The sequence below is a fragment of the Protopterus annectens genome, chromosome 17.part0 (assembly GCF_019279795.1).
Source record: "Protopterus annectens isolate FY-2018-M chromosome 17.part0, PAN1.0, whole genome shotgun sequence".
NCBI lineage: Eukaryota > Metazoa > Chordata > Ceratodontiformes > Protopteridae > Protopterus > Protopterus annectens.
Genome location: NC_056751.1, coordinates 707,968,917 through 707,994,362, shown reverse-complemented (window position 1 = coordinate 707,994,362; position 25,446 = coordinate 707,968,917). Strand labels below are relative to the sequence as shown.

General features: G+C 43.4%; 1 protein-coding gene across 1 annotated transcript in view; it reads right to left on the bottom strand.

The window, feature by feature from the left end:
• EIF3F (eukaryotic translation initiation factor 3 subunit F) overlaps positions 1 to 25,227 on the bottom strand; it is a 616,919-nt gene extending 591,692 nt beyond the window's left edge. The window contains exons 1-2 of the mRNA XM_044059140.1: positions 25,085 to 25,227; positions 6,060 to 6,130 (exon numbers count right to left, since the gene is read on the bottom strand). Coding sequence (XP_043915075.1) covers positions 6,060 to 6,130; positions 25,085 to 25,187 — 174 coding nt within the window. The 5' untranslated portion in view covers positions 25,188 to 25,227. The remainder of the gene's footprint in view (positions 1 to 6,059; positions 6,131 to 25,084) is intronic.
• Positions 25,228 to 25,446: the final 219 nt, after the last annotated feature.

The following is a 25,446-nucleotide window of genomic DNA, read 5'->3' as shown; positions in this document are numbered from 1 at the left end:
CCTTATCTGTTCATAAAAATTTACTTCATTTAAAGTAGGGTATTTTAAAGGGCCATTTGTTTTTTTGCACTTCTTGCATATTTAGTTTCTCAGACACAGAATATAAAAATTGTAAAATGTAAACCTGAATAGCTTTCACCTCAGTGGGTAAATTAGCAACAACCATTGTGTGGAAAGGAGCCACTGTAGGGTTCTCATGTGCAGTCTCACCAGTGGTACCAACGTAATAGCAGCTGCCATAGAGCCTAAGAGTTGCAGTACAAGACGTGCCGTTACACAGGTCTGAGGAAGAAGATCTTTGATTTGGTGTGTTATTTTCGAAAGCCTGGTTGGGGGGGGGGGGGGGGGGGGCGCGGGCCTTGACAGAATGTTGTGTCGAAAACCGCTCCAATGAATTCCAGTATCTTTGTTGGAGACATTGAGATTTGTCCTTGTTGATTGCAATCCCCAAGCAGAGAGTGAGACATTTGAGTGTAAGAAGATTCCTGGTCGGAGCAGTAAGGAGACAATAGTCTACACAGGGGAAATACCTGAAATCCTTGTAGTCGAAAATGAGCTACCACAACTGCCATACAATTGGTGAACACTCGAGGGGCTTTCGAGAGACTGAATGGCAGTGCCCTGAACTGGTAGCGACTGGCTCCCAGCCGGAAGAGGAGAAACCTCCAGGAGTGGTGACCCATCCTTATGTGGTAGTACACGTCCTGGAGGTCTATAGAGCACATCCAGTTATTCCTCCCTAGGAAGGGAAGAATGGACTGTATCGTGACCATCCGTAAATTTTGAGGTTTGATAAATTTGTTCAATAAGCTGACATCCAAGATTGGTCTCCAGTCCCCTGATTTTTTTGGCACTAAAAAGAACCTTGAGTAAAACCCAGATCTTGTCTGGTCTGGCGATACTGGTTGGGTGACTTCCGTATCAGCTTTTCTATTTCTAAGGCTAATTCCCTCTGACTGGGTGGTACATAGAGGATTCGTTTGACTGGTCTGGGAGTTAAATCGAATGGTATTTGGTAGCATCTGGATATTTTCTGCATCCAAACAATCATCGGTAGTAATAAGATGCCAGGCTGGTAGCTGCAAAGAGAAATGACCCCCGACTGCTTCCAGAGGAAAGCAAATCAGGCCGCTGCTCAGGAGCGCTGGTAGGGTCTGCCGGAGAAAGAATCTAGTGCCCTGGTTACGTGGACCCCCTCTACCTCGAAAGGGACGTCTTCCATGAGTTGCCCCCCTCTGCCCCTGGGTGATTGTTCACCACGAGTGTCATGAATAGGTCCTTGGGATTTCTTGAACCACATTTTTCCTCCCTTCTGGTTCCTGGAGTAGGACCTCTGGAGGTTGGAAAGGTGTATGCCCACAGCAGACAAGGTATTTTAGTCTCTCTCACTACGTGTAATAAAGTCGCATACTTTTGGGTCGAAAAAGTGCAGATTCGTGGACAGGTGCAATGACAAGACGATTTAAAGGGGTCTGCGAAGTCACACAACCGCATCCAAGCACTGAGTCTCATAATGCCTGACAGCAGCTCGAGCTGCCCTCTCATGGAGTGAGACATTAAAACGCATAGAGGAGTTTGAGATGGATTCAGGGGTAGCTAGCTGCAAGGCGACAGAATAAAGCATCTCATCAGGCAGTACCCCAAAGAGGAAGACATTTCAGAAATTAGGTCTCTGGAGGCATGTAAAGTGTGCCAGAAAGTTAAACGACCAAATGGCGAATGTCGCTGAAGCATAGGTCCATTTCTCTAGTCTGTCCATGATCCGAGACTCTTTCTAGGATGGACAGTGAACTATCTTCTGCCAGTTCCCCCTTGGTGGCCGCCGCCACGACCATAGAATACTGTCAACTGCTAGGACCAGTGGGGCTGGTCTTCAGGTGTATATAAAGTTTGTCTGGCCTCAGAGGGACAGGTTCTATGTTGTCTGGGACCATTCAAGCACATTGCACAATTAAGGTCATCTGCTGGTGGAGTCACCCAAGAAGTAAACAGCCAGGCACGGAAGGCCAGCAGGAACACAGACTCCTCAGAAGGGTTATAGGACTTCCAAACTCCCCGCTGGAGGATTTCAAGAAGGTCTCCAAATAAGATGTCTGGGGGAGACTGCAGGGACCCTTCCCCCCATCAGTCTTCGGTGATAGATTCCTCCAGTGAATTAAGGCGCTTCCTCTTACAGTTTCTTCCGGGGTGGCTCCCCAGTGGGATCTTCTGATGAGGACCCCGGAGAAGCGGTTCTTGTGTCTCCCGTGCCTGGGGTCCTGAAATAGAGGGTTGGGAGAGGTGCATGCTAGGGGACGGTTCTGATACAGATGCCACTGGTGCTGACTGCAAGTCCACTACCTGTACAGCAGGCCCACCTGAGGAGGGATGGGAGTCCGGAACTGGGAGGGACAACCTCGGAACCTGTGTCACACCTCGCCGTGGGGAGCTCGGAGAACTGGAAGCTGGAGCCATGGACAGAGCGCCAGGCTAAGTACCAAGGTATGGACAGTTCCAAGCACTGCTTCGAGAGCATAGGTTCCACTGGAGCCGATGCAACAAGGGTGGATAGTGCCGACAGGGACGATACTGCTGTCGGAACAGAAGACAGAATGCACCCGAGTGAAAGTATCTTGTCCTTGGCAGGTACTCAAGTTTTGGAGCCAAAGAAACTGTCGGCTGGGGATGGTGCTGAAGCAGGTAGTCAGAGCTGATGTCAAATCAAAGGACGGCACCGAAGTCAGTGGTGCCAAGGTTTGAACCGAAATAGGGGTGAATATCATGACGGCACCAAAGGAGAAGACGGAGCCTGGTGCCAAAGAGGTATGCGCCGAGGGCACTGGCAGAGCACAGAGCTGACTCTGTTCCATAATGGACAGAGATGCAGGAACCGAGTGACTCAGTTTGTCACGGTTTTATTTGGTCTTTGGAGTGGGCGAGACCACAGACCCAGTTAGAGCCTCCGAAAAAGGTGCCTTGAGTAAACCAAGATTTTTTACATTCTACTAGTGTACAATTACTAAAAAACTAGCACAAATGTCAGTGTCCGCTCCAATATGATCCACGCCCAAACAGTAGACACAACGAGCATGTGTATCCAAGTTAGGCATCTTCAGTCCACACTGTTTAAACCTGAACTTAGCTTTGACTGACATAAGGCAAGAAAGGCTATCCTACAGAAAAAAACAAAATAATGGAAATACCAGAGATTGTATTTAAAAAAATATCACAAGTGGTAAGGAAGTGCCTGTCAAAAGGCAGAAGAGGGGGACAGTACCTAAAATGGTAAAATTTAAATTACCAAGGAAAAGAGGAGAGAATAGAACTAGGTGTATAGGAGACAGTGAGAAAAGGCCAACTTAACTAAAAAGTAAACAATTTTGAAGAAAAACTGTCTTAAAAATAGCAATTTTATACTTAGCCTTGAGAGAGATGGATAGCACGTTTGACTAGGAACGTGGCAAAATCTGGAGCAACTAGCAGAGTGGCATTATGGGTAGGTCTTAGTAGAGAGGTTTTGGCTGGCGCGAGCTTGGAAACGGCCATACCGATTCTGAGGATGGAACAGAAGTCCTATTTGTAATGAACGAACAAAGATTTACATAATCAGATTACTCCTCCTCCTCTGGGTGTAAGTCATTTTGAGAGCTTTTCTCCCTTGGTCTCCAATGAAAAATGGGTGTCTTGCTTGGTCCAGTTGGACTTTCCCAGTAAAAGGGAACACAGAAAACTGCAGACAGATAATGTATCTTCCTTGACAAAAAGGCATTAACAAAATGCTACTACAGCAAAGGCGGCAGGTTATGACAAATTCAACTAGCATAGTTGCCTTAACTGTTACATTAAATAGCAAAAACAAAGTATTTCCTTACGTTTCCACTTTCACTCCAGTGAAATACTGGAACAGGTTACAGATATGCTAGTAGCATAAAACACATTAACCAACAGGCAGTCAAACACAGTCAAGTGACACCCCCCCCCCAAAAAAAAAACTCAGTGATGATTTTGGAAAATTGAATCTGGTAGCATATAAAATCTCACGTGTTACATTAAGCTTCCACTCTTTTCCCTACTCATGTCATAGCAGAGAGGTGTTATGATTTAGACACGGACAAGAACACTTGCAGGGGAGGGGCACAGATGTACTACTGGTTTCCTAATGTTCTAACCTGACAAAACAGTAACTTACTACAGATATGCTCCCAATTTCACAGTACACATCTTAATGGCAAGAAAACAGTTGAAAAAAAACACTGAATTATGAACTTACGACTAAAGAAGTTCTACAGACAGGCAACATTAGCATAACACTGAATAAAAGAATTATGATAAATAGTGATAAACAGTATGGTTTCATGCCAGGAAAGAGCACTACAGATGCAATGTTTGCTCTGAGAGTGTTGGAGAAGTACAAAGGTCAGGAGGAGTTGCATTGTGTTTTTGTAGACTTAGAGAAAGCATATGACAGGGTGCCCAGAGAGGAGTTGTGGTACTGCATGGTGGAAGTTGGGAGTGAGTGGTACAGGACATGTGTACGAAGGTAGTGTAACAGTGAGGTCTGAGGTGGGAGTGAAGGATGCGTTTAAGGTGGAAGTGGGATTACATCAAGGATCATCTGAGCCCTTTCTTATTTGCAATGGTGATGGACAGGTTGACAGATGAGATCAGACAGGAGTCCCTGTGGACTATGTTTACGGATGACATTGTGATCTGTAGTGAGTAGGGAACAGGTGGAGACTACCCTGGAGAGATGCTCTAAGGAGAAGAGGAATGAAGGTCAGCAGGACTAATACAGAATGTGTGTGTGTGAATGAGAGGGATGATAGAGGAATGGTGAGGGATGCAAGGGGTAGAGGTGGCAAAGGTGGAGGAGTTTAAATACTTGGGATCAATAGTTCAGAGTAATGGTGAGTGTGTGGAAGAGAGGTGAAGAGTACAGGCAGGATGGAGTGGGTGGAGAAGTCAGGAGTGATTTGTGACAGGCAAGTACCAGTAAGAGTGAAAGGGAAGGTCTACAAGAGGGTAGCGAGACCAGCTATATGGGTTGGAGATAGTGGCATTGACAAAAAGGCAGGAGTTAGAGCTGGATGTGGCAGAGTGATGTTAAAACATGCACTGGGTGTGACGGGGGGGGACAGGATCAGGAATAAGTATATTAAAGGGTCAGCCCAGGTTGGAAGGTTTGGAAACAAAGCCAGAGAGGTAAGATTACGTTGGTTTGGACATGTGCTGAGGAGGGATGCTGAGTATATTGGGAAAAGATGTTAAGGATGACGCTACCAGGTAACAGGAAGAGAGGAAGGCCTAAGATAAGGTTTATGGATGTAGTGAGAGGGGACATGCAGGTGGTTGGTGCGAGAGCAAGATGCAGAGGACAGGAAAAAATGGAAACAGGGGTCGCCACAGCGGATCATCTAACAGTAAAAAAAAAAAAAAAAAAAAAAAAAAAAAAAAAACCCTATGATGATTCACAAGCAGAGGACTTTAGGCATTTCACTTCTTGCTCTCAGATCTCATAATCTTAGCTTTCATTGAGCAAGACCATCCCCCAAAGTCAGAGCCTGGGCAGAAACAAAGGCTCAAGGGAAGCAGAAGAAAGGAGGAGGCAGAAAGCAAAGGTAAAGGAATGAGAAGATGAAGTTAGTGGCATGGATAAAAAGGGCTGGTAGCATAAAAAGGAGGAAGTTAGATGCCCAGACTTCTGACCGAAGGAGCCTTCTGCTCTCGAAGCGCTTTCCTTGATCATCATAGAGCAAAGAACCGCACAAACGCTTCAGGAGACACCCTGATCTCCAGTGTATAACAGCAGTCTATGAAATGCTCAACAGCAGCAGTGAAACACACCAAATGGTCAAATTTATTCAAACTTCCAGCTCAAGAGATAGTTACAGTCACACCCGCAAGAGACCGGGGGGGGGCACCTACAAACACAACCAAAAAGTGCTAATTCAACACAAGCACTCTATTGGGGGGGGGGGAATACCCTCTCCCAAATCTACTGCAACAACTTTCACATTATCTTCAAAGATTTTACAAACCTTTGAACTTAAAAGCTCCAACAAAAAATATGCAGCACATACCTCATCTTCAGATTCATTGTGGGGAACAGAGAAGCAGTTTGTAACCTCAACTGACTGCTTGTCAACCGTTCCTGAGGAGGAAAAGAAAAAAAAAGAACATGTTTAGAAAAGAAACTGGAAACCCCCCCCCCCCCAATGCAAGTGTTCAAACACAATTACACTGCCATCCCCGACACTCGCTCAGGGACAGACCATTAAAAAGCCTCAACTTACAGACTCCCTAGTCTACATAAGCATCTTGGAAACACAAAAATAGGCAAAGAAACTGTAAAACCAAAAACCAAAAGGCAGGAACCACGAGGCAGCACCAGTTAGAAAAAAGTTTAATCCGATTAAGTGCTTTTCGTTTGTAAACATGTACAAACTTCTTCAGATAAGACACACCACAAACAAATAGTTTAAATAGTCAATTGATTCTCAATTGATCAATTATGCCTCTCAAAAAAAATAGGAACCCATTAAGTACATCAGAAACATTGTGAACACCGAGTACTTTAAAAACCAGTATACAATACCGCTGAATTCACAAGTGTAAACATTTCTTCATACAACGAAAACAAGCATAACAAATAAAAATAACTATTTATAACAATAGGAACTATTAAAATTAAACTTAAAACTATTAGCTTCATGTAAAACACTGCAACCTCTAGGTGCTTTTAAAACCGGGGAATTTTATCTAGTAAGACTCAAGCTTAAGGACGCTACTAATTGAGCATCCTTAATTCAAGCCTGGCACACTATATGCGTTTAATCTAATCTGCCATTCCAACTCCAGTTCTGGAACACTTGGTCAATAATAAGAAATTTAAAAGTGTGATCAGGATATATTGAAATGTGTTTAGCTAGTGTGTTCTCAAGCTTCTGATTTCTAATCGCATAAATGTGTTCGTAAATACGGTCACGTAAACGCCTCTCAGTTTTGCCTACGTAGTAGGCTGGACAAGACTGACACTGAGCTAAATAAATCACCATTCTGGAATTCCAATTCACTCTAACCCTCAAAGTATACTGGTGGTCAAGAATTTTGAATCTATTAGATTCAGTAACATACGGACAGTAACTACAGGCTTGACATTTGTACATACCATAGGTTCATACTAGGCTATCTGCCCAAGGGCATTTATAAGCCTAGCCCATAGATATGTGGCTTTCGCCACCCCTTTAGTTTGAATAAAACTATGCCTATTATTTTGCTGTGCCTCTGTCAAGCAGTGACACTGAAGTAATCCCTGGGGTATATCTGCGATCTCCCATCCATTGGTCAAGATTCCTCTTGAACAAGGCCAGCGAGGTGCTCTGCCTCATATGTACCGGGATTTTGTTCCACAGCATAGGGAGTCTCTGGGTGATGAATCTGTCCCTCCAGCACGTCCTATTAATAACCGTGTCAAGGTTTAAGTCTCCCGCCCTTGTGGTTCTGAGGGATCTAGATTTTTTGAGGTGAAGCATTCATCAAATCTGGGTTTGACATGGCCTTATATGTCAGGCACAGGTCACCTCTGAGCAAGCGGTATGAGACTGAATACAGCTGGAGTTTTCAGTCGGGCAGCATAAGAATGATTTTTGAGACCCTTTATCCTCTTGGTGAGGAACTTTTGGGGCCTTTCCAGCTGCTGCAGGTGTCTGGTCAGATACATTCCGAATGGGGCATTGTACTCAATCATAGGTCTAATGAGTGATGAGTACAGGGGAACGATGACCTCCCTTGACCTAGATGTGAATCCCTTCATGATCAGGTGGGCAATGTAGAAGGTTTTCCTGACTACTTTAGCAACATGAGTGTCAAACGAAAGGCTAGTGTCAACCTGGGTCCCCAGGTCCCTGACTACTACTTCTGTGCTCAGTGGATTGCCACCTATATGGTAGCTAGGGGTAACCTTGTTTTTCCCGAAGGGTATGACTATGCATTTCTTGGCGTTTTTAGGCCATGCTCTGGCACCAGTTATCCGTTTCTGTGAGGCCCTTCTGAAGGATATCTGTGTCAGAAGGCGCCCAGTTTGCAGTCATCTGCAAACTTGGTCAGCCATAACCCTCCTGTGTTTGCTTGTACTTCAGAAAAGTAGATGCCGAACAAGAGTGGACCCAGGACTGAGCCCTGTGGTACACCACTTGTGACAGGCTTTGAGTCTGACATGGCTCCAGCAACTCTGACCCTGTGGATTCTGTCACTTAGCCAGTTTGCAACCCATCTTGTGATGTATGGGTTTACATTCAAGCTGGTGAGTTTTTCGATGATACCCGAGTGGGGTATTGTGTCGAAGGCCTTTGCCAGGTTGAGGTAGGCTGTATGGACTGCCTTTCCCTCATCAATGGCCTTGGTGACTGTTTTGAAAAAGTCAACCAAGTTTAAAAGGCATGATCTGCCTTTGACAAAGCCAAACTGGGTTGGATCCAAAGTCTGCAAGTTCCCTAGGTCTTTATTTATGAGTTCCATTATGATCCTCTCCATGGCTTTGCAGATAAGGCTAGTCAAGCTAATGGGACGGTAATTTCCAGGGTTGGTGGAGACACCGCCCTTGTGAAGTGGGACCACAGTCGCCATGCGCCACTCCTTTGGTACGTATCCTGAGGTGATGCTAAGATTAAACAGCTGTCCCAACTGCGGGTTTAATTCCTCATTGAGTTCGTGGAGCACACAGCTGGGGACACCATCCGGTCCCATGGATGCTGTGTTTTTTGCCTTGGAGAGAGCAGTTCTCACCTGGGCGTTAGAGATGTTTGGGGGGGCTACAATCCTCTGGTATAGATATCTCTCCTTTGGAGAGAAGTTTGCACTGAACCTGTCAGCCAGTATGTTGGCAATGTGTGTAGGTTCAGTAATCTTCATATCATTTTGGACTAATTCTGAGCATATCTGGGAGTTTCCTCCTAGATTTCTAACATAGCTAAAGAAGGCCTTATGATTGTCTTGTGTCCTTGGCGATTTTTCTCAAAATTAGCCTTGGATGATTTTATGAGAGCTCTTAGTTTTTTGCTTATAATGATCAAAGGTGTCTTACCTTTCAAGGATTTTGCTCTATCTTGTAGTAGCTTCCTCCTTTTGTTGTAGAGCTTGTCTATGGCTGGGGTCCACCAGACTGGATGCTTGCCTTTGGTACAGAGAGTCTTAGTTTTGTTTGGGATTGCCTGATCGATGCAGTCCTGTAGGTGCTGGTAGAAGGCATTTGTAAGTGATTCAGCGGTTTTGAGTAATGTTTACCACTGGCTCAGGGGCCTTAAAGGAGACTACACTAGTTTTTAGAAGTGTGAAGTCGGCTTTTGAGAAGTTTGTCACTGTGGTCTTTTTTATTTCAGGTGGGGGTGGAATGAGGACCTCCAGCGAGATTAGTTTATGATCTGATCTCACCAGTGAGGGGTATACTTCCGGTGATGAACATTGTGATCCCATGTTAGTGATGATGAGATCAAGTATGTTTTCTCCTCTTGTGGGGATGGTGACTAGTTGTTCCATGGCATTTGAGTTTATGAACTCCAGGAACCTTTGGGCTAGAGAGTTTGGGCTTGAGTAGTGTTCCCAGTCTATATTAGGGTAGTTGAAATCACCTAGTATGATGGTGTTTGGAGATACATTTATCCCCTCCAGTGTTTTCAGGGAAGGCCATGTGAGGTTCCTGAGTTTGAGAGGGTGGCCTGTAACATGCTACAAATTGCAGAGCAGCCTTACCTATGGTTAACTGCACCTGGATGGTCTCCGATGCATCGTGCATTGCCACCAACCTTGAGGTGTGGGTGTCCTTTATGAATATGGACACCCCCCCCTCCTTTTTTGGTGTTGTCCGGATTTTGGGGGCGGAACGCATGATATGAGGTGAAACCTGATCGTGCTGGGGTGCTCTCAGGAGCCTTGAGCCAGGTTTCTGTCACAGCACAAACATCGATGTTCTCCATACTGAGAAGGGCCTCGAGTGCGTGCATCTTGAGATTGAGACTTCTGGCATTGAGCAGCATTACCCTTAGTTTTTTCCTTTTTTGTGTTCTAGGGTGGTAGGTTTAGAATTTGAGCCTTGCCTAAAAAAGGCACTATGGGGGTGGCAAGAGCCTTTGCCAATATCCGGAAGCCCAGGGGTGACAGGTGCAAGCCGTCCCTTGCGAAGCAGCATGGCTTGTCCAGCATGTCATCCCAGGCAGACAGACATTGGATCCCCTTTGAATGACACCAGAATTTAAGCCAATTGTTAAAGCTGATCATCTTATCTCTGTATTGTGGCATCATTCTTGGTGAAGGTAGGATACTGCTCAAGGTCAGGATCAATGTCCTAACTTGTCCAGTCAGATGATGTTCCAAAAAAGCTTTAAGATTCTTAGCTTTCTTATATACCGCCACGGGCTAGTCACCCAATTTCCAGTAGACATTGTTGTCACTCAAATATAACCCAATTTTTACATAAGGCTTGAAAACAGTCCTTACTGTTAAAGAGTGGTAAGTTGTAATAAAGGTGACGTTCAAGGTTTCAGGTTGCTGTGAGACGTTGGGATTAACCACTGGTTGAAGACAAGAATTATCCGTTTCACCATGTGGAATAGGCACACTTTCCAAGATTGGTCTATAAAAATGGTTTAAACGTTTGACTGACACTTCAATAATCATGTTAAGCACGTGGACAGGATACCCACGATGTATAAACATACTCTTCAGGTGTCTGCATCCAGCATAATAATCTTTATCCAATGTAGTAATACGTGCAGCACTGACCAGTTGACCTTTAACTATTGCTCGTTTTTGATAAAGTGGATGGCAGCTGGAAAAGTGTAAAAAAAAAAAAGAGTTGGAATAAGCAGATTTCCTGTAAATGGCAGATGTAAATTTCTGAACAGTATGGTCTTTAGATAGCAAAATATTGAGGTAAGGGATGGACTCAGTATGGAACTTCAAAAAACATGGTGTCGTTAAAATAGTCAACTAGTGACTGACTAATAGTATGGTCACCATCAAGTAAAATAAAAATGTCGTCCAAATAAGTATAATAAATGAGCTTATCTATAAATTCAATTATTGAACACAAAAAGATGTTCCCAGTGAGCCATAACCATGTTAGCAACACTGGCACCACATGGAGAGCCCATGGCTACCCTGACCTTCTGGAGGTAAAAATTACCTCCAAACATGAAAAAACTGTTGCTCAAGACCAAGTCCAACAATTCATGTACAATATCCAACTCGTTACTAGTGCTGCCGTGAAACCTTAGTGTTTGATCAACCCACTCTAGTGCAATATCGTGTGGAATGCAAGTATACAGGTCCTTGAAATCTATAGTAGTGAGGAAGTTGTGTCTTGTGTTGTACTTAACTTACTAATTTTGCCTAGAAACGGCCAAGAATCTTTACATATCTGGGTAATTTTGACCAAGAATCTTTACATATCTGGGTAATTTTGACCAGATATTTCTGAAGAATACTTTCGCGCAAGGGTAGGTGGGAGAACCCCTGCCATCTACAAGGGGCCCCATAGGGGGGTTTAAATCCTTGTGTATTTTTGGAATACCAAACATACATGGAAATCTGGGATACACTTGATAGATAATTAAAGGTGCTCTGTGTCAATCTTCCCTCTATATACAATTCTTCTATAGTGTTCTTAATCAAGTTGCAAGCCTTGTTAGTTTCAGAACGTGAACCGAGTAGGACACACTAGTAATTTGAACATCCTTGCATTGTAGTCATCCTTGTCGAGCACAACTAAACCCCCTCCCTTGTCGGGCTTGCAAAAGTGCATGTCGTGGAATTTAATAAAAATCAAGGCATTCCTTTTCAACGTTAAAGTTGACACCAGAAGGTGGTCTATATAATGCCTTCTGGTGCTCAAGACGAATGTCGAGTTCACAAATGAGTTCAAAGACCTGTAATAGTGGGTGTAAGGGAGGATTGTAGACACTGGAAACCCTGAAATTGTTACTGTCAATTGTGTAAATGACACCCATCAAAAGGTGAAGGTTAAGTTTTCTTGTAAACAAATCTCAGGTCAATTAATGTTCTAACCAAGTTGAATTTCTGAGCTGGAACATATGTATGACACTTAGACAGTAACTCAATCACCTCAGGTATAATGTCTACTTTAGAAAAGTTATAAACACTGCATTCACATTAGTCAGTATGACTGGAAGGTTAGTCAATTGATTTTCACATTCTAGTATATTGTCATCGCAAATTTCTACAGTATCCATTAACCTAGGGTCAGAAAATGCAACAGGTACATGTAATTCAGACAAAGTGAATGATCAAGTTCTGTACAGCATTCAGAAGTCGAAGACAAGTCTTTATCTGACTGGAGTACCCGGTCGACTGTTTTGGTAGTGTCCCTAAAACATTAGGGTCGTTAGACCTCAGGTTGTAATGACCAGTTTGTTACTCTGCTGGCCCTCACATAGTCCAGAATCAGCTTGTGTGTTAACCTCAACAGCAGCACCAGAAAAGGCTGCAGTACTAGCGTTCAAATTAGTACTTGTATTAAACGGTGGGTCACTATACCGTGAAGGATGAAGTGATAGAGATAAACCAGGCCAAACCTGTGCTGGTGAAGGTTTAGGGTAAGCAGTCCCTTCTTTGTAGGATTTTATGTCTATCAATTTTCTTAATTTTATTGAACTTGAGATCTTAATCTATACTTAAAATCCTATTATATTCGTACTTATAACGCTGAAATTCAGAGTCTAGCCTAATAAGTTCGTCGACTTCAGCCACTTGTTTACTTAAAGTATCCACTAATAAAGTGTAATGCTTGATGAGTTCTAGTAGTTCAATACCTTGGCGGTCAAACAAAGCCAACAAGTCCTTATGAAACACTGAGTTGCCGACCAACCCAGTAGGGTATCGATGCCTTAAACCTTTAGGGACAATTTTGAGCTTAAGACATTCCTGACAAACTGTCCAAGTGTTTAAGGTTGACAGAAATATTAGACAGCTCACCAGAACTGGAGTTGGAAAGGCAAATTAGATTAAACGCATATAGTGTGCCAGGCTTGAATGAAAGATGCTCAATTAGTAGCGTCCTTAAGTTTGAGTCTTACTAGATAAAATTCCCTAGTCGTTTTAAAAGCACCTAGAGGTTGCAGTGTTTTACATGAAGCTAACAGTTTTATTTTTATTAAGTTTATTTTTAATAGTTCCTATTGTTATAGTTTTTATTTATGCTAGTTTTCATTGTATGAAGAAATGTTTACATTTGACTTATGTGAATTCAGCGGCATTATAGACTGGTTTTAAAAGTACTCCGTGTTCACAATGTTTCTGATGTACTAAATGGGTTCCTATATTTTTTTTTTTTTAAAAAGAGGCATAATTGATTGAGAATCAATTTTGTTTGTGGTGTCTTATCTGAAGTTTGTACATGTTGACAAACGAAAAGCGCTTAAATCGGATTAAACTTTTTTCTAACTGGTGCTGCCTAGTGGTTTTTGGATATATAAGCATCTTACAAGGATGAGACAGAAAAGTAGTCATATGCTTCAAGACTAGTGACACACGCTGACATTTAAATGACATTCTGAAAGCAAAGCACTTTGCATAAATTCTTCTAAAGAAAAGCTGACCCACCCACTCTAAAGTGGCACTTGTGTCTCCAGTCTGTGAATACAATGCATACCAAATCAGACTAGAACTAGCCCAAAGAAAAAGATAAGAGATTTTGACAGCCATGGACACCACCAACCACAAAGTAAAATAAATGCAAATATATATTAGAGCAGCAGCAAAACTGCTTCAAGAGTACTAAAATTTAGCACAGGATAAGGAGGCAAGTTATGCCACTTCACACTCAGGTGTACCCACTTAGAAAACAGCCCAGGATTCACACAGTGCACTAGGCTTAAACTGCTCATTTATACAATCTTCAAACCAGCATTTCTGCTGGTAGCCTGATCATGTCCAAGTCAATACTATGCTCTCCCCTACACCAGCACACATCTTCTAAATACTCGCCCCTCAAAAAGAGCCATTAACATTCAATATGCAACTCACATCACAAGTGCAGACCCAACAGCACAGCTACAGAACTGCATACAATATAACAGATACTAGTGACAAAGATAACAGGCGAAAGCTGGGCAACATGCTATGTAGCAAAACACGAATGGAAGCACACGTCGAGCAGCTACAGAATCCCCCCCCCCCAGCCCATGTTCCACCCCCCCCCCAGCCCATGTTCCAGATATTAGACACTCATCAACTGATGAATCAGGGTGGCTGCGATATGGACCACAACCTCCGCGGATGGTCTTGTGATAGAGGCCTGCCTAGCAAGCATCTACATGGGCCATACACATGCCTATTGGTTGCTTCACTGTTGCTTTCACCACCTGCTCTGGCTACTGCTGAGCAACCCCTAGGTAATACAGGCAAACTATACAGGTGGGGAAGAGCCAAAACTCCCTTTTCTAGGCGAGGCACTCATCACTCCAGGCAGAGAGACGGTGGTCATAACCGAATACCTAGACACTGGAATGAATTTGAAAATGTTAGCGACTGGAAGCGGCAGTGGCAGTAAGCTCCTCCCGAGCAAGGAAATGTTCCACTAGTACAGAAAGTGAAAAGACACTAAAAGGAACTGAACTGCAAATTAAACACACTAAAATACATATTAATCTCAAGCATTTTCCAGTAGCTGCACGACAAACATGCATGTAATGCATACATCACCTGCACTCAAGACAAACAGAACTTGACAAATATAAATGGGGACATACCAAACAATGCGCACTCACCAAATGATGCATTATGACCCTACCAGATTACAGGGATACAGCAGACACCTACACCAAAGTAAAGGGATATCAAATACCATGTCTTGCTCTCCAAAACATGAAGCATCCATACAGTTGCAAACTCAATTCTTATGATAAATTGGAAAATTCCCTATCAGCAGCAAAAGTTCCAACTCTGTAATGATTCATCTCCATTTCTCATGCAAGATCAGGGTTTCCGGGCTCAAGTCATTAAAAGGATACTAGTAGCACAACAACCAACTCACTACACACCCACTTAAAAGCACCATGACAGGGGGCCCACTAGACAGCCCCATCTCTCTTCCATTAAGAGAAACCAACAGGAAACTGCAGAAGCCGCCCTCCTCACAATTTTCCTCCTTTGCAAAGATGGTTGACAGTGAATCACATCTACAGTATGATGAATGCAATGAAGTACATCATTAGTCACATGCATACCCACAATTATTTCCAGCATGAGATTAGTTTCATGCAGTCATAAGCAAACTGTGCTTTGTGCTGCTCTATCACTACAGAAAGACAAAGCAGTTAAAACGTACACAACAGGATAAACAATCATAAAATCTACAGGTTAACTGTTGAAATCTGTTAAATCTATTATGTGGGCCTACAAATTCATAGTTGCATCTACACACTTCCCCCCCACTACTGTCCTAAAAGTGGGGACACCAACTGTCAGCAGAGATACATGCCAGTAAATATGTATGGGGTGAGCAGAAGACTGCTGTCCACATCCCCATAACTCACTACAGCCAAACACAGCACACCTCCAGAGCTGTCTCCACTGGCATAACGGAGAAGGTGTTTGGCTTAAGCATGAGGTGCAGGGTTTGAATCTCAAATGAGTTAAATGGCTAAGCTTAAAATGGCTCACAAGGGCAGATCCCCCCCCCCCCTGAAGCCACCACCACAGAGCTGTACTGCCTATAGCATTGTCATACGTGCACAATGCACGTATTATCAAGGAGAACAGCAAAGGCCAGACAAGTTTCAGGCCTGCTGAAAACAATGCTCTGCAACAATTGGTTAGAACCCATGAATATCACAAGCTGATGAGAGGGGATGTCCATCAGCCTTTACATGACCAGGTGTAGCAGATAGATTCATGCCTTAAGCCTTAACAAGAATACAACTACACATTACAGCAGTACAAGCAGCAGATCAGAAGTCAACACCATACAGAGGCAAAAACATTTTCGTAAATCATTGCAGCACATTGATCCATCACTGGGAGGGCACAACAAGCAGAGTGTCACAGGCGTTTGTTTCAGGTGGGCAAAGGTTGTGGTGGTACTTCCTGGAGGAAGACTAAGGAAAACCCACCCCCCACATCAAGAGGTTAGTAGCAACTCCAGCCTACTGCACAGTTGCACTGCTTGCTCACTAGGCCAATTACAGCAACAGATTGGCATGTACTTATACCAGGCATGCGCCATAGACTACAACCAGGAAAAACACTGAAGTCCCTACACTTCCTGGAAGGGACAGAAAACAGTTTACTTATACCACCAGTCTCACAGGCTTACACAATGTATCTGGACTCTCACTCATATCAAACCGTCATAGCACAAATATATGTCAATCCATGGTCTGATCCAGCAACTAACATTAGGACTCAATGTGCAGGCCATGCAGGCTGTGAACAGAGATAAATGACATTAGGATTTCCACAGGAAGCAATGTCACTGCAAAGACACACATACAGTTAAAATACGCACCCCAAAGTTCCTTCTATTCACCACTCCCACAGGTTCACAGGATCCGCACCCCAAAGTTTCTTCTATTCACTACTCCCACAGGTTCACAGGAAATTACTAGGCTAACAGCTTGAAGGCCCTTAAAAGCCTAGCCACTATAACGCAATTGTACCCAATAATATGCCCCCCCCCCCCAAGGGCAAGAGGATAGCATGGATTTGTGCCTGGACATTGAACACAAAACTAATTATCTCATCATGAAGTTCTATAAAGCTACCCACCGGCAACATAACTGCTTAGAATTAAAATAAATGCATGCGTGCACACACACAAGAGTTCACTCATGGGGAAAACACCCTAATGTGCCTTCCTTTTTGCCTACAACATTGCAATAGCTAGCACAGCAGACATAAATCTGCACCAGTCTTCCCTGTCAGACTAAAATTCCATTCACTTTGGTTACTCAGCAACCAGTGACTGTTGCACAAACATTTGCATAATGTTCCTTATACATTATATTGCATTGCACAAACATTTGCATAATGTTTCTTATACGTTATATGGCTCCCTAATGAAGTGTCTGCACATAATGCCACATGAAGACGCACCAGAAAAGTGAAAATGAATAACAGCAAACATCAAGGATCGGTCTTTAAAACTGGTTTTCACCAAGGAACAAGCCCCCACACCCCCAATCATATATACACACCCCAACTCAGTGAACATACTATGGGAAAACCAGAATATACTGAGAAATAGCCACCCCAGCATTACTATATGGAAATTTTTGTTTTTTCAGCCACTGTATTTCGGGACTTATTGAACCGGGTCAAAACACTTGAAACCCTAACCACGTTTTATAAAGAGTAAAACACAGACGTTCACGTTAAGTATTAAGAAATAGAAAAAAATGACAGCTCAGTCTTTTGAAGAATGGAATTCAGAGCTTCAGGCCCAATCTCTCCCAGAGCCTTCCTTCAATGAGTCAGTTCTCTGTCCTGGCTTGCAAGCCTCAGCTAATTTACTGAAGCTGCACTAAGGTCATCAGGTTTCCCTACAATGTACAGGGTCCTGTGTAAATTTTCCACCACATGCGTTACAGAAAGGAAGAGAAACAGTACCAGTGCTGCAGACAACTAACTTACCTGTTGGAAGCATTCTCTATTAACTGCAGCAGTATTTTACTAACAGCACGGGGGTGGGGTTATCAGTTCACGAAGGGTGACAAACTGACAGCTTCAGGAAAAAAAAAAATCTGCAATTCGGATACTTTCATTTACAGCTACTGTGAACAGTTTAGATGTCTCAAATGATAAATTCAAAGCAGGGGGGCCCCCACTTTCTTCCAGGCTAGACTTTTCCTGAAGTACCATGAGATGTTCTTCAGTCCCAGCACTGTGTACATTCAGAAAAATGACTAGGAAAGGGTTACCAGTGATGGGACAACGCTCACGGCCCATAACATGTCCCTCAGTGCTCCGGCTGCCTGAACAATTTGCACCTACCAAAAGATAGGGAACAAATGAGATCACTAACCAGAAGGGCCTGATGACTGACAGAAAAATGTAAAAATGACAACCAAGACTGAAACTGCAAAGCCTTGTTACTGGAATGGGGGGGGGGTCTCTAATATACAAATCATTGTCCCTAGCTTAGTTACCTTACATTTATCTCACAACCGATTTAAAAATTGCACATTTGGCAAGTGTTACACACCCTAATACTACAGCACCTATATCAATTCACTAAACATTTAACGTATAAAAATTTAATTTGCACTACTAAAAAAAAAAAAAAAAAAACACAATGCATCTGGAAGGGGGCCATCACCCTTCCTTAATATCTAGCTAATAAAAATTCAAACTTCTTTAATTTTCCAGGACAGGTTGTTAAAGTTCTCTTAAGCAGTGAATAGGCCAGACAGGCATTTTTATACCATATTTCATATATGCTGCAATTCACAGGCGTGAATAGTGAAAAAAGAATCTACATAAAAACATACCAACACACATGAATGTTAACAGTCACGCAATTCACCTTAGAGATGATTCAATGTCCAAGATGTGGACGTTTGGGGGTGGTGCATGCAAGAAAGTCTGCACTAGGCAAAAAGACACATCAAGCTTTATTACAGCATTAATCAAGAGGAACGAACATTAATCTGTAAATATATACATAAAAATAATCCATGTATAATCACACAAGTTTTTAATGACCCAATGCAGCTATGTACTGCAACTGCAAATACAGTCAAGTGCATAGATATACTGCATGTGCAACATACCGTTTCTGGCCATATCTACATTACAAATGACCATGCCAGCCTCCCAGCCTGGTGGAGTTAGCCAGGGAAGGACAAAACAGTAGATAATGATTACATAGAAACAAACCCAATGGAAGCATCGTTCCCCCCACCCCCAGCAAAATCAGTGACAAGATTATGCTTCCTATATGTACAGTACCAAAATTAACTTTCTAGAAGTATTCTTCACATCTATAAATGTACCCAGTGTTTCTGCAAAGACAAGGAATGGCTGGATTATACAAACTAAACTGGCTACAGATACAAGTGCATGTGGTTTATAAGTATGTACCAGGCTGCCAGAGGGCATTTATAAGCCTAACCAGAGTGTCTGCTTTCGCCGCCCCACTGATTAATTTACTGATCCTCTGTCAAGAAGAGCCAATGAAGTGATCCCAGGGGGTGTATTTTCTGTTACCCATCCACTCGTCAAGGTTTCTCTTGAAGAGTATTAATGAGCGGCTCTGCCTGATGTAATTTGGAATTTAATCTATCCCTCCAACATGTTCTATTTATTGTTGTGGCGAGGTTTAGCTCACTAGAGCACGTGGCTCGCAGCGACTTGGATTTCTTTACGTGGAGCATGTCCATCAATTCTAAGCTGGACATGGCTTTGTAAGAGATCACATCTGAGTAAGCGATATGCCACGGAGTACAGCCAGAGTTTTTTCAGTCAGGCTGCACAGGACACATGTTTGAGACCAGTCATCCTCTTGGTGAGGTACTTTTGTGGTATTTCCAGCTATTGAAAGTGTGAGGTACATCCCAAATGGGGCATTGCACTCTATGATGGGTCTGAGTGATGAGTAGAGGGGCACTATTACCTCTTTCTAGATGCGAACCCTTTAGTAATTAGATGTGCCACACAAAGATTTCCGAACTACTTTGGCAATATGATTGTCAAAGGAGAGATTACTATCTACCAGAGTCCCCAGATCTCTCATTACATTTTCTGTATTAAGGGGATTGCCACCTATGTGGTAATTCATGGGCGTTTTGTTTTTCTCAAATGGGATGACTATGCATTTTTTGGCAATTAGCTTGAGGCCATGACTTTGACACCAGGTGTCTGTCTCAGTAAGGCCCTTTTGGAGGATGTCCCTATCAGCTGGAGAGTCAATTATGACTCCCAGTTTGCAGTCACTGGCGAACTTGGTTAGCCATAGTCCTCCTGTGTTTGCCTGAACTTCTGAGAAGTATATGCCGAACCGTAGGGGTCTCAGGACTGAGCCTTGCGGGACACCACTTGTGATTGCTTTAGTCTCTGACCCAGAGCCCACTATTCTTACCGTGTAAGTTCTGTCTGTAAGCCAGGTGGCAACCTATCTCGTGAAGTAGGGGTTTAAGTTCAGGCTGGCGAGTTTTTCTGTAATACCAGAGTGGGGAATGGTGTCGAAAGCCTTGGTGAGGTCAAGGTAGGCTGTGTGAACCACCTTTCCCTCGTCTATGGCCTTGGTGACTGTCTCGAAGAAGTCAACCAGGTTTAGTAGGCATGATCTGCCCTTAAAGCCGAACTGGGTAGGGTCAAGTGTTTGGAGGTACCCAATGTCTTAGTTAAGGAGTTCCAGGATGATACACTCCATAGCCTTGCAGACCAGGCTAGTCAAGCTTATGGGGCGATAGTTACCAGGGTCAGTCGTGGCCCCTCCTTTGTGGAGAGGAATAACAGTTGCTCTGCGCCATTCTATGGGCACATAGCCTGTGGAGAGGCTGAGGTTGAACAGCGCGTTTAGGTGGAGGGGTTAGTTCGTTCTATAATTTGTGCAAGACACAGCCTGGGAAACCATCTGGTCCCATTGACGCTGTGTTCGGCTTTTGAAAGGGCTGTTTTCACCTGTGCGTCTGATTTTTGTGACGCTACACATTTACAGTATTGTTGTGGGCCCTTTTGGAGGGGAGAGGGGGTGAAGTTTGCACTGAATCTGCCAGGATTGTTGGCAATATCTGCAGGTTCAGTATATTTGTGCTATTTTGCATTAAATCAGTGCATATCTGCGAGTTGTCACTTGGATTTTTAAAATAGCTAAAGAAGGCTTTGTGGTTGTCTCTTGAATCCTTGGCAATTTTTCTTTCGAAGTTAGCCTTGTATGATTTCATGAGGGACCTCAGTTTCTTACAGATACTGATCAGTGATGTCTTTCCTTCTTGGGATTTGCTTTTTTTTCTGAACTAATTTCCTCCTCCTATCGTATAGCCTTGTTTATTGCAGGGGGTCCACCAAACTGGTTTCCTTCTCTTAGAGGAGCGAGTCTCCATGCATCCTTATAGGTGCTCAGAGTGCATTTGTAAAGGTTTCTGCATCATGGGCAGCGTTATTCCTTTTAGCGTGGGGGCTGTGAAACTTACCACTTCTGCCTTAAGGTAAAGTTTGCCTTAGAAAAGTTTTTTTACTGTGGTTTCCTTAGATGGGGGGGGGGGGGGGGGGAGTGTGGACACCCAGAGTGATTAGTTTATAGTATGATATAACCAGTGACAGGTTAACCTCTGGTGTGGAACATCTGTCGCCCATGTTGGTGATGACCAAGTCCAATGTTTTCACCTCTGGTAGGGGAGTTTACCAGTTGATCCAGGGCGTCTGAGTTGATGAATTCCAAGAAGCGCTGGGCCTGGGAATTTGTACTCTAGTAGTTTTCCCACTGAAAGGTAGGGTAACTTAAAATTGCCAATATCAGGGTGTTTGGTAGGACCCTCATGTTTTCCAGCATCTCCAGAAAGGTGAAGTGGTGGTCCTGGAGGGTGATCTATAGCAGGCCACAATTTGGATTGCAGATTTGCCTGTTAGTTGCACATGGATGATCTCAGGTATCATGCTGCGCCACTAACCCAGAGGTGTAGGTGCCCTTGATGAATATGGACACACCCCCTCCTTTTGTGTTTCAGTCCGTGTTCTGTGGCCGAAATGTGTGGTACAAGTTGTAGCCCAGTAGTGCTGGGGTGCTCTCTGGAACCTTGGACCAGGTTTCAGTTACTGCACACATGTCGACGTTCTCCATACTGAGGAGTGCTTCGAGTACGTGCATTCTGAGATTTAAACTCTTGGCGCAGAGTAGCATAACTCAGTTTTTTGTTAATTGTGCTGTTTACGGAGGTGGGTTTGACTTTTGAGCCTTGCCTACAAAAGGCACTATGGGGGCAGCAAGAGCCTTGGCCAGTATTTGAATGCCTAGCGGTGACAGGTGCAAGCTGTCTCTTTCGAAGCAACACGGCTTGTCGAGCATGCTGTCCCGGGCTGACAGACACCGGATCTCCTTTGAATGACACCAGCAGCTTAGCCAATTGTTGAAAATGATCATTTTTTTTCCTTTATACTGTGGTATCATTCTTGGTGAGGGCAGGATGCTACTCAGGGTCATACCAGCCCGGGCTACATGACCAGAGAGCTCTTCCATGTTTCTTTCAGGGAGGTACATCTCCCGTCATTCACATCAACATGAACAATGACAGAGTCCTTGGGGGTGTGACCCAATATCAGCAACAAAGCAGTCTGAACACTGGTTCTAGACAAGTGTCACTGTTTATGTAACAATGACCCCATTTGCAAAAACTGGAAAAAGAGTGTGTGGGCTGAGAATGATTAAAGGCTATAATGGATAATGAAATGAACGCAACTCAAGTCAATGAATACAGAGTTACGCTCAGTCCAGTCTTCTGTATGGTTGCTGTAAGGACTACTCAGCTGTACTAAGTAAACAAAGTCCTCAACAGCAAGTGGTGGACACCTCATAAATGCAGTTTTCTAAAGGAAGCACTACCACCATCTAACCTACTGTAACAACTTCCTGAATACTCATTTTTAATGTAAATCCTACATTAAACACTTAGTATGATGTGCCATTTGAATGTGAACTCCACCACAAAGCACTTCCAATATTATGAAAGGATGACCAAAGTCAAAGCCTGAAAGAGGGGCTCTCTTACAGTAGGTCATTTTCTGTTGCCCCCTTACATGAAACTGGCTTTATGTGCTTCCTAACTGATCTTTTGGAGCTACATTAGAGCCGTGGCATATGCTTACACCCTGGATTTGTTTTAGTCAGACTCGAGTGTCATGGCATATGCCTGTATATAAAGTACAGCTGTGTAAAATCTTACCATAATGGTAGATGTCCTTGCCTTCACCACTGCAGTACTCCTTACAAATGGGATTCCCTGCCTCCGTCCGGCCAGTTTACAAAAGTCTACCATTACTTTAAGGTATGCTGAACGTCACCTGCACACTCCTTGTGTGAAGGAGGACATAAAAAGGTGACGTTCAGGTGCCGAACAGATTGCCCAAGAAGGAACAGCAGTCCAAGGAAAACCAAGGAGAATCTGCACAGCCAAGAAGAGAGAAAAAGACCAGGGGGTGGATGGAATACTGCAGCAGTGAAGGCAAGGACATCTACTGTTATGGTAAGATTTTACACAACTGTACTATGTCCTTACATTCACCGCTGCAGTATTCCTTATGAATGGGACAGTGCAAAAGAAATCTGGTAGGAGGAAGCAGAACTCCTCTCCCTTAAGAAGCCATGAAGGATGTCATAAGCAAAACAAGCTCTGGAGATACCATTCAACTGGTAATATTTGGTAAAAGTTTGCACAGAAATCAAGGTAGCAGCTTCAAGAACAGAATTAGTATCCAAGCCACTGAAAAAATGGCACCAGAGGAAGCCACAGCTCCAGAGGAATGAGCCTTTATTGGAGGTCGGCTCTCGCCATGAAAAGTGTAACCAAAGGAAATAGCCTTTGAAATCCAACTATGAACAGTTTGCTTGGAAACAACCAAACCTAAAAGACCTAAGATGAAAGGATTTGATAACTTTAGTTTTATCCATAAATTCTGACCTCTCCATATACATCTAATGTTTGCAGCACCCGCTCGCTGTCAGTCTGTGGAGAAGAAGAAAAAAGTAGACAGACTGATTAAGTGAAAATTCATTAACCACCTTGGGCATGAAAGTAGGATTAGTATGCAAGGACACCTTATCCTCATGAAATATCAACTAAGGTGGACAAGACATAAGGGCCTACCAGCCTGGCAGAAATACAAGAGCTAACAAAAGAACAGTCTTCCAAGAACAATGTTAACAAGGAAGCTGAAACAGCAGGCTCAAAAGGAGCCTGAGCGGTCTTTATGTGGAACCAGTATCCAGCGTTTACCCTTCCTGGAATGACATTAACCCAAAACAGCACTAAACAAACAGGAAAAGTACCAAAAACCCAACTGGGTACTTGCCTGCAACCGTGCGGACTCCAAACAGGTGTAAGCACAGAAAAGCCAATAAACAAAACAATTGATGCATGCATTTGGACTGGTGGCAAATATGTTCTGAAGATGGTATGCCTGAACATTGGCTTTATGCCCCACCTTAGTGAGGAGTGCGCACTGGACATTCAGTGTACCCTAAAGCAACAGCAAAGTTTTGTAAACTAGCCTGTCGGAGGGCTTCAGGGCGGGAAAACCATTTGGAAGGAATACTGCAGCAGTGAATTTAAGGACATCTTCGGTTGTACAAATGTTTCCACTTCAAGATTTTATACTTTTTTCGTGTACATTGTGAACTTGTTATTCTAGCTAATTTCATTATACACTTTTGGTGTATTGTTTGTACTAATTGTGGAGCTTTTCTCTCCGGGCATCTACTGAAAAAGGGCTTTTGCTCAGTCGGACTAACAAATATTTACTTTTTATTTGACAAGCTTCAGAACAGCTTCCACGTGGAAAACGAATATTGCGAGGTATATATTGCTATACCAAAGTAAGGGTTGGGAGGGTGGCCTAATGGTTACAGTATTTGCATGCAAACACACGGTCCAGGGTTTGAGTCTCACAAGAAATAATTAGCTAGGCTTAAAATGGCTCACAAGGGCAGTTAGCTTAGTACTAGCCTACGAACCTATGAATTTTCTTTAGGACAATGAATACAAATATACACTGCAGAACACCTGACTAAAAGAATGCATTTGTGATCATTTATTAACACAGCAGTGCGCCACGGGTACACCCACGCTTATGTCGTAACACTTCAGCCCGGTGTTTCTAACACGTCCCTTCTCATTTTTATTCCGTTTGTTCCTAACCATTAAACGGAATTTCCGTACATGTATTACTACCTCGTTTTGTCAAAATGCACTACCCTCCACTCCAAAACGGCTATACTACGCTCGGAACGATTATCGCCTTTAGCCTTTCCCTTCCTTTACACGTTATCAAACCTTCGATTCAAGCGGCGTCATAGTTCCTGCAATTACCAACAGATTGAAAACCCCTGCAACATTGAATGTTTCACCGCATTCTTACCGTGCCCCCCGCCCTCTCTCACCGAGAAGAGTTCCAATAACACGGCTACTGCCTTCGTTACGACGTTCAAAACTATCCACAATGGACGCTAGAACTACAGGATGCATCTTCACTACGACCGCCATGCTTGAAAAAAGGGACCAATTCACTAAAACGAGCGCCCTCTACAGAAATGCAACGCGCTGGTTGGACAACTCTACTAGCGACGTCAATTTCGAACTACACTCAAATCCACAACTTCCCTTACGCCTCTTTCCGGCTGCCGCATTCTTTATGGCGTAATTGCTGGCTTTTTTTTTGTGTGTATGTTAGTTATCAGATTTGGTGGTTGTTGTTACATAAGGTGTGTCATGCTGCTGCATTTATATTTTATTTTATTTCGGC